The sequence below is a fragment of the Lipotes vexillifer genome, unplaced genomic scaffold (genome assembly GCF_000442215.2).
Source record: "Lipotes vexillifer unplaced genomic scaffold, Lipotes_vexillifer_v1.1 scaffold261, whole genome shotgun sequence".
Classification (NCBI taxonomy): Eukaryota; Metazoa; Chordata; class Mammalia; order Artiodactyla; family Lipotidae; genus Lipotes; species Lipotes vexillifer.
The window spans coordinates 401,253-411,337 of record NW_006778216.1 but is presented as its reverse complement, the minus strand read 5'-3'; the positions used below and the strand labels follow the sequence as shown (position 1 = coordinate 411,337).

At 45.9% G+C, this 10,085-nt stretch overlaps 1 protein-coding gene across 1 annotated transcript; it reads right to left on the bottom strand.

Moving 5' to 3' along the window:
* Positions 1–492: 492 nt before the first annotated feature.
* On the bottom strand, positions 493–7,757 carry BRK1 (BRICK1 subunit of SCAR/WAVE actin nucleating complex). The gene is made up of 3 exons (XM_007451544.1): positions 7,589–7,757; positions 1,672–1,754; positions 493–1,400 (listed from the first exon to the last, which is right to left on the bottom strand). The coding sequence occupies exons 1-3, from the start codon at positions 7,704–7,706 to the stop codon at positions 1,374–1,376; spliced, it is 228 nt and encodes a 75-aa protein (XP_007451606.1). The 5' UTR covers positions 7,707–7,757; the 3' UTR covers positions 493–1,373.
* Positions 7,758–10,085: the final 2,328 nt, after the last annotated feature.

The following is a 10,085-nucleotide window of genomic DNA, read 5'->3' as shown; positions in this document are numbered from 1 at the left end:
CTTTGCAAGGTACCCAGCTGAGCAACACAGGCAAAGGCACTGATGTATACTGTACGATGCAGACACCAAGGCAGAGAACAAGATCAAACCCAGGGCTGAAGTGCAGTATTAGCATGGCAGGATGGGAGGGACTGAGAGAAGGAACAGGGCAGCCCTGAATGAAAAGTCATGTTAGGAAAACTTTATGGAGGAGGTTCAGCTTAAGCTAGACCTTGAGTGGCAAGTAAGATTTGAATAGGGAGAAATGACTTCTACGTGACTAAAATGAAAATTCTACATGGCGGTTAAGCCTTTAGGAGTGGGTTGGCAGAAGTTTATAGCAGGCTTTGATGCTAGAATGAAAAGTTTTAGACTCTTCTGCTTAAATCATTTGCTTTTCAAAAGAAGTAGACATTTAGCCTGTACTTTATAAAACTAGTAGTCTTCCCTGGATTGCAGTTAAATTGTATAGATGCTGGTATTTCAACAGACTGTAAGCATCACGCCTGATTTAACACTGTATATTTTATTGGAGCATAAAGTGCCTACATACTAAGTACTTGGTAAATGTCCACTGAATGACCAAACGATTCTCAGGATGAATTAGTGCAAAGTCCAAATATGGGGGCTCCAGCTGGCAAGCCACCTAGGCTTTGATCAAACAGCTACATCAGAAAGTTTGCTGTTAGAATAAGAATCCCACACATCAGATTTCTGTGGAATACGTGAGCCCCATCTCTAGCTCCTCTCCCCACCACAATCACAGCAGTCAGATAAAGTTGAGGAGTTTATTAGGGAAATATGAGAGATAAAGACACCCCAAGTGAGAGAAAGAAAACTCTGAAAATGTCCCTTTTCAAGCCAAGTGGGGGCCTGGACTTGACCTCCCCAAAAGGACAAGAAACTGGTGGGTTAGCAACAACATTCTCTGGCAGCCACCTCGCCAGGGCATCTCAGCCAGGACTGCTTCTGAGCCCCGGCCAAAGGTGGGGAGGAGGCAAAGACCGTTTATAGAATCAAGGCAGAGGCAATGAGAGCTACAAGGAAAGGCTGAGAGACAGAGAAAGAGAGAGGTGGGGAGGACCTTGACAGAGTCCCGCCTTTTGGCTCTTAGCGCCTCAAATATGTTGACAAGTAGTTCTACAAAGTGTCACTGAAGAAGTAAAACGCCTAGTGTTGTTTCTGAGAGTTCCCCTGGCTCCTCCCCACACGCCACATCACACTGCTGGGTGGACATGGCAGAGCCCAAAGGCCACATTTTTGAAAAAAAGGAAAACAAGAATAAGCCCTGTTGCTCTTTAAGGAGAGAGGAAGGAGCTGAAGGCTGCTGGGGCCTTTCCCACGAGGGTCTGCGTTCTGTAAAAGCAACTTCCCAGCAGCAGCTTGGCACAGCTCTAGGTGAGGGTCTCACCTTTTGTCACCTGTCAAAGGAAAATTGACAATCAGATAAATTCAAAAGCATTAGAGGGGTCTAAAAAAAAAAAATCTTATTTTCTATCCTAGGTAGTTGGGAGTGGTAGAAAAGATGACAGCTTCAGAGTCCCAGAAAGCTGGTTTAAATTCAGGCAAGGTAGTTAACTTCTCTAAGCCTGTTTCTGCTTCCAGGTTTTTTCAGCAACAAGTGGAAATGTGCATTCTCTCTTGCACAGCCATGCCTGCCTCATGAGGAAGGCCCTTGCCCATCATACTCACCCTTGCTTCAATGTACTCTATTCTCCGTTCAAGAGCTGTCAATTTCTCGTTTAGTGTTGCGAGTCTTGAACGACAAGACATATCTGGTAAAAGAAGACTGACGTTCAGGATTAATGCCATTCCAGACACAAAAACACACACAGCCCCTAAGATGAAGAGGAGGAATGATATATCATGCAGAGCACAGATAAGAAGAACGAGCGGGAAAACCAAGGCAGTGGGAGGATAAGGTGAGAAGTATCTTAGGAGCACAGCTGCTTAGAGCGGATCTGCCTAACTTCCTACCAAACGTGGCAGGCAGAGAATAATGCCGCCCCGCTCCCCCCGCAAGAAGTCTACGCTCTAATCCCCAGAACCTGTGAATATGTATCCTACAGGCAAAGGGACTTTGCACATGTGACTGAAGTTAAGGACCTTGAGGTCCTGGATTATCCAGACGGGCCCCATCTAATCACAAATCCATAAATGGAAAAGAGAAAGGAAGAAAAAGGTGGAAGAAGAGATTCGAAGTGTGAGAGGGACTCAACCTGCCACTGTTGGCTTTGAAGATGGAGGGAGGTAGCCATAAACCAAGGGATGCAAGTGACCTTTAGAAGCTGGGCGTGGTCCTTAGCTGACAGCCAGCAAGGAAACAGGGACCTTAGTCTCACAGCTGCAAGAAACAGAATTCTGCCAACAACCTACGGGCAGGAAGCAGCTCCTCTTCTAAAGCCTCCAGCCCTGCTGACACTGTGATTTCAGCCCAGTGAACTAGTGTAGGACTTCTGACCTACACAACTGTAAGATAATAAATGCATGTGGTTGAAGCCGCTATATTTGTGGTAATCTGTTATGGCAGCAACAGAAAAGAGAAAACTAATACAGCAAGGCTGTACAGATGGCCATTTGCTAATAGGCAAACCAAGAGCTTCAAGAGAGGGGAAATGACAAGAGGAAGAAAATAATCTCAATAGGGAAGAAAAGCAGAGGCCAAGGAAGCAGCAGACCCTGAGGAGGAGGGAAGGTGTGGTGTTTCTGAGCTCATGGAAGCCAGCTCACTGCTGCTGCTCTAAGGGCGCTTGATGTCCCATCAGCACGTGCACAGCCCTTTCAGAACAAGAGAAAACTTGGAGAACATCAACTACCCTGTGGATCCCACCTTGCATCTGCAAAAAATTCCTTTTCTTCCCCTATCCTTTCCAATCTCTTTTACCACCTCACCCAAAAGGAAACCTAGATTTGCCCTAAAATACCTTTCCCCCTGCAAACTTCTCTGACACAAATCACTTGGCGACTCTTCCTCCAGCTGTTCTCAACATCCGGGAGAAAAAGGTTTCCAGGCATGCTAATTACTCCCATACGCCTCCCCAAACTGTTCTTCAGTCATCTCTCAATAATCCTCACTTCTGAAGTTTAAAATATCCGCTCTCCCAGACACTCTCCCACCCAGTGATCTAACACTTAGCTCACACCCCTCCTTTTCATCTCTTCCCTGGATGCTATGCAAAAGCACTTCAGCACCCAATTTAACAAATCTTGCACACCCTGATCTTGCCTTGCCTTTCATTTCATCAAGTCCAAATCCTACTCATCTTGCCCTTTTAAACACTCTCCTTCAAGTCAGTTCAAAGTGGACCTCTGAGAGGTCTTTGCTGAATGGATATCACTCTCCCTCTTCTGTAAGGATTTGCCTATGCCGGACATTGTACGCTCTTCTTTTTCACCTTGTTTTTTTGTGTTTTTTTTTTTTAATCCGCTAGTGCTGCTGCTTCTAATTCCCAGGCTCAGCTTGAGTAGGAGCACCTAAGCACCCTCCTTTTCCCGGATACACTGCCACTGCTAGGACTGCCCAACAGGACCTAATCTCTTTTCAGCCTGGTTTTTAGAAGCTCAAAGGCACATCGTGTATGCTATTCAGTAAGAGCATGAATGTTATCACCGACAACCTGTCTTTTCCCATAAAAACGTCTGCCAAAATGAAGGCGCAGGGTGGTGAGAGGGAGGGTTCCTTCCTGGATGGCTGTTCTGTTCTAGCTCTGTCAATCTGGTGATGAATCAGAATCCAAGAACAGCACTATGTTACTGGCCTGCATGGATAAGCACTGCTGAAAATGTAAAATGTTGAACTCTAGAAACCTCAGTCGTATTTCAGATGCCGTTAAATACATACCGATTCAAACAAAATGCTGGGAAACCATGAGGCAGCCGGACAAATTTGAAACCACAATGCATTTATATGTACATTGTCACCAGACTGTAATGGAAAAAGCCAGTTGTCCTCATCAGGGTGCTTGATGGTGTGCATACATTACCACCGCTAACAAATGCCAGTTACCAGACAACTTCTCTGAACTCTTACTGCACGTAACCTTAACCTACAAAAATCAGCACTGTCTTTCTCTTAAGGTCTTACTTCTCCAACAAAATTATAAACTTCCTAGGAGTGGCTATGTCCATTTATTCTTATTTATCCCTTTCTCACAGCATCTGACGCACAGCTGGAGTTACAAGAGGCAAGCTGTATTTGTTTGCCAAGTATAAGAATTGAGATTTAAAAACAGCCTCATTCTCAGGCTTCCCTGGTGGCGCAGTGGTTGAGAGTCCGCCTGCCGATGCAGGGGACACGGGTTTGTGTCCCGGTCCGGGAAGACCCCACATGCCGCGGAGCGGCTGGGCCGCTGAGCCTGCGCATCCGGAGCCTGTGCTCCGCAACGGGAGAGGCCACAACACTGAGAGGCCCACGTACTGCAAAAAACAAACAAACAAACAAAAAAACCCAGCCTCATTCTCTATTTTTTTTTTTGTTACATTTCTCTGAACATATTAGCTTTAGAGTCAGAAAAAAAGGTGTAAAAATAAAAAGCTATCATCTGTAACAATCTATTTTTAGAAACGTCATCAATTCAAAGTACAGAATAGGCCCAGTGTTAGGATGTTAGTGCTCCATCACGATCTGTGCGTCCTCAGGTTCAGGTGGTCCTCCAATGCTTAAAGCGTAAACCACAAAGAGATCAAAATTCTACTCACACTAGCTGGAATCACAGGGTAAAAGCTGTTCAGAATCATTAGGTATCCTGGAAAAACAGTTCCCTCCCCAAAGCACATGCCCTACACAACCTCTCTGTGGTCAGGGTGAGAATTATAGGTCTGCTGCCATTTTCAAAAAGCTATAGATGCCCCCTCAAAGTAAACGCCTGCTAAATCTTTGCACCACCAAATCACATTATAAACACAATACAAAGCTCCCCCAGATACATGTCAGAATTGAGGAGTCATGCTAAGGGCTTAGACAGGGAAAATACATGCCACACTCACTCATCCTGAGTCATCCAATGCCAAGACAACACACTGAAGTCTATCCTTATGGTTTATCCAGTTTCTCTGCCTGGTGGTCTTTGTCTAAACTCTTGTATCGTGATATCGTGATATCGTCAATCTTCAGGAACTTGCCTCAGGTATACCTAACTGCTAAGATAAATTGCTTTAACTTTTAATCGTGCTTCCTAATTGTTCTTACTTGTAATTAATTGTTCTTTTCTTTAAAAGGACTAAATCCACTTTCTAAAATCTTCAAAAACCACCTAGTAATTACTCCAAACATTAGGCCATTATCCTCACCTTAAAGGAGAATAATGGCCTAAGCCAAGGGAAGCCATTTCTTCCAGCTCCTGAAGAATGGAATCCTATGCATCTACTTCCTTGGTCTAGGACTTGCTGGAAATTTTGAAGAAAAAAAAAAAAGTCTTTATTCTCTATCTGATCACAAAATGGGACTCACACGCAGTTGCTAAAATCTCACAACAGGTATTTCCTTGCTTATAAAGCAAGAAAAGAGACACTTCTCCGCAATCCTAAGCTCAAACTCTTCAATTTCCGGTTAGTTCCAAGACTCACCCACTAAAACTTCAGTAATATGTCAAGAAGTTTTATGCCAGAGATAAATGTATGTTTATTATATGCTTATTAATATGATTCCGTGCTCAGAAACGAAGTTATTACATTACCTAGATCCAAACTGGGGGAAGTGAGATGCTAGATCACTTTTAAATGTTGAACAACAGCACCAGTTTAACTTGTTATTTTAGATGCTTTATTTACTGAACTGACATTCTTAATACTCTGTTTGGATATTCTGTGTCTACATATCAGATACTAACTCCTACCAGATAAATGAAGCCTTTTGCTTTTGGGGTTTTTTTGCGGTACGCGGGCCTCTCACGGTTGTGGCCTCTCCCGTTGCTGAGCACAGGCTCCCGACGCGCAGTCTCAGCGGCCATGGCTCACGGGCCCAGCCGCTCCACGGCATGTGGGGTCTTCCCGGACCAGGGCACGAACCCGTGCCCCCTGCATCGGCAGGCGGACCCTCAACCACTGAGCCACCAGGGAACCCTGCTTCTGGTTTTAAAAGTAAAAACTCTCCATGTCAGTTATCTGTCCAACTACTTTCCACTGCCTCTGCAGACTAAGCCAAAGTGTCAAAGCTGTGACCCTGTCATCACTCCATCCCTCCTGGGGCATGGAACATTTTGTTTTCTCTTATCTGGCTCTGCCTCTGAGGGAATGTTATGAGTAAAGAATGCCCTAAAGAACCCCCAATAATAGTTTAGCTCTCTAAGGAAGCAGGAGAGACAATTAGGAAAACTAACATCAAAATAGTTTGCACAGAACTTAAAAAATAATTTCAGGATACATGAGATCTATGACTTCTTGACTACCATTCCCTACTACAACCTCTATACTAAGTTATATGTGTGAATTTGTATCACTGACGTATAATTTATACTATTCTCATCTCATTAATACTACCTTCACCCTCATTCCCTGTGTAAGGAAATCCATCACACCAAGTCACATTGTATGTGAATATATTAAGACAAAAGCAATGTTCTGCTTTGTTCTGAAGTTGTCCTTATTTCATCTTCAAGGCTTCTGTGTCCTCCACAGAACCTGAGAGAGAGCCTTGTACTCAGATCTAGTTTCTCTTGCTGATGCTTTTTGACAAGACTCTTGCCCTGTCACCTTTATACTCCTTAGGACTTGTCAGTTCTCTAGCTAGAAAATAATTCCTTTTGAAATCTTTTTGAATACATCGGTGTCCCCTCCTTAATCTTAATCGCTTAATGTTGCTGAAAGATTGGACCAGAAGCACAGCAGTTGGAAAAAGATCACTAGACGTCATCCCCACACCTTGTGATGCCACAGAAAGTCTACCCAGTGTTCAGCTCTCTCAAAGAAACACTTGGAGAACATGAGGTAGGGGGTCTCTGCTAGGCGCCTGCCGTCCAGAAGGATGTGGAACAATGCGAGCAGGCCTAGGAAAGATTTTGCTAGAAGCAGACAGAACACCCACCGTCGGCTAGAGACTAGCAATGCAGAGATGTCGATGGCCTGACGCGATGTGGACCTTACTCTGCCCTCATCTGCTGCCACTGAGTACAGCGCGCGCGGAGACAGGAAGGAACCCACAGGAGGGGCCGGAGGGGTGACTAAGAGGCTCCGAGCTCAAGGGTTTCGACTCGATCCGGAAGGAGATGGGCAACCGTCTAGAGTCTTTACAAGGCAGTAACACAGCCATGCTGCGTTCCGAGCGCCAAGTGGGGACTGGAAGCGAAGCACAGAGGAAGAAGGGAGGCGACTGAAGAGAAGAAAAGAAGCAGACGATGGATGGGGCTGCCTGACGTATCCGGGAAAAGGAAACACTTGTTAATGGATCCGGGGTGAAGGTACGGAAGCCGATGAGCTCAGCGTGGGGCAGGAACACCCCACAGGGACTGCCCAGTGGAGGCCGGGGGTCAGGGCGAGAGGGGGAAGGTGCGGCCTGAAGGAGGAAGCGAAAACCAGCAGGAGCTCAAGGCTCCCCGAGTCCCCTTCAAAGCTTCTCAGCGCCCTCCCTCAGCAGGCCTCCCTCCTCCCAGCCTCCCCCTGCTCGCCCGCTGACCGAACGAGTTGAGAAAGTCTGCGATTTTCTTGATGCTGCTGGTGATGACCTCAATGTACTCCCGGTTCGCCCAGTCCTGGTGAATCTCCCGCTGCACGGGATCCTCTTGCCCCGCCATGGCTGCAGCCTAAGGAAGCGCGATTGCGCAGGCGCCTCGTTCCTCCAGGCCGCCAGTGCGCCTGCGCCGCCAGCCCACACCGGTCCCGAGGCACCCACGAATCCACGGGCCTTGTGGTGCGCCTGCGCATTGTCACGTCTTCACTGGCCTCTTCGCGCTGCTCCCACGCCCCTGAAGACCATGGCCTCCAGGCCGTGGAGAAGAATGGAGTGCCCACGCGCCAAAGTCGCCCCCCCACCCCATCCCTCGCGCCACCGCCACCACCACCTCTGTCTCTGGAGGTTACGGTCGTTGGCGGGGGAGCGTGGGCCCGCATCACCCCTTCCGTCGGGTGCTACAAACTAAGCTTGCGGTCTGTGTCCACAATAAGCTGGGCATAGCCAATTAAACCACATTAAATACAAATCATTTTTAAAATGCCTTTTAACAACACAACATGATGTCCCACCTTACAATTGTCAAATGAACATTTTTTTTTTGTAACGATAATACTCAGTGTTGAAGAGGCTGAGGGGAAATTGGTAAACTCGTAAATAGCTGGTCACCCTGTAAACTGGCACAAACCCTTCGGAAGGAAATTTGTAAATTGTTAGCAAGAGCTGTAAAAATTTTCAAACTTTTTAACCTAGGTATTAACAAAATTATTGAAAAAGAAAAAACATTTTATGCACAAAGGTGTTCTTTGAGGCATTATGTGTTTTTAAAAAATAAATCTCGGTGCGGGAGACGCGGGTTCGTGCCCCGTTTCGGGAGGATCCCACGTGCCGCGGAGCGGCTGGGCCCGTGAGCCATGGCCGCTGAGCCTGCGCGTCTGGAGCCTGTGCTCCGCAAATGGGAGAGGCCACAACAGTGAGAGGCCTGCATAACGCAAGGAAAAAAATAAAAATAAAAAAAATAAATCTCAACAGTTGGGGAATGGCTAAACATTGGTATGGCCACTTAGAGCAATATTATGCAGTCATATAAATGCTAATTATGAAAAACTGTGGCAACATAACGGAGATGATAAATGAAAGGGAAAACAAAATGCATGTTTGTTTTTTTTTTTTTAAATTGCAACTATGCAAAAATTATATCTGCTTGAGGACAAGAAGGATATACCAAAAAATGTCAATACCTGGTTTGTTAAGGTAGTGGGATTATGGGCAATTTTATTTTTGTTTCAGGGAATATGTACAATCTGGTTTGTACGGTAAATGCCTTTCATTTTTTAAAAAGTGATGAACAGTCAGATTTCTTCTAGCAGTAGCTGGGAAGAAAACATTACTAACAGTCCTGTACTCTGGTAGAAGATCTTATAAGCTATAATGCTGCTTTTTTAAAAAATAAATTAATTTAATTAATTTATTTTTGTCTGTGTGGGGTCTTCGTTGCTTCACGCAGGCTTTCTCTAGTTGTGGCAAGCGGGGGCTACTCTTCGTTGCAGTGCGCGGGCTTCTCATTGCGGTGGCTTCTTTCATTGCAGAGCACGGGCTCTAGGCATGCAGCCTTCAGTAGTTGCAGCACGTGGGCTCAGTAGTTGTGGCGCACGAGCTTAGTTGCTCCGCTGCATGTGGGATCTTCCCGGACCACAGCTTGAACCCATGTCCCCTGCATTGGCGGGCGGATTCTCAACCACTGCGCCACCAGGGAAGCCCCTATAATGCTGCTTTAATAGCTGTTACCTCACTGGATCCTCACAAACCCTGTGGAAGGAAGTGAGGAAGAGGTTTCCCATTTTACAGATGAGAAAACTGAAGTCCAGGGTCACAGAGCCAATTAAGTGGTGGACCTTCACCAGCTGATTCCAGACTCCATTATCTTTTCACTGTACCACTCTGAGAACAGGTTAAAGTCCATCTGAGCTCTCCCACATTTTCATGTAAATGGTTTCTAAAATAATAATAAATATCGATCCTAAATATCACACCCAGGCATCCAGAAGGCTCTCTGCCATTCAGTCCTCCAGTTATGGGTTTGCCACTTTGGTACTTCTTCATTGTAGGAATTGTTCCCAACGCGTGATGCAGGGCTTCACAGACAAAGCTTCAGGAATGCTCTTGGTGCAGCAAGGAGTGCTTCCGGGTGATAGACTGCCTCGGCATAAGGGAGACAGATCCCTATCCTTGAGTCTGTCACACACTTCACAGAACTTGGGGATCTTGTCACTGACTCCAGGTATAACAATCAGTGCGAAATCAAATTCTTGAAGAAATGTTTTGATTGCATTCTGTGGTCATTTAGGTTGCCTTTGCAATCATGTGTACTTGGACCATTATTTGCATGGCTATAGGTATAGTGTGTGCAGTGTGGCAAAGTTGCTGGCTACTGTAAGAACATTATATGGGCTCTCAGCAGAGCAAATGCGGCTGTTGTCACGAGAATCCCTGGATGGCGCAA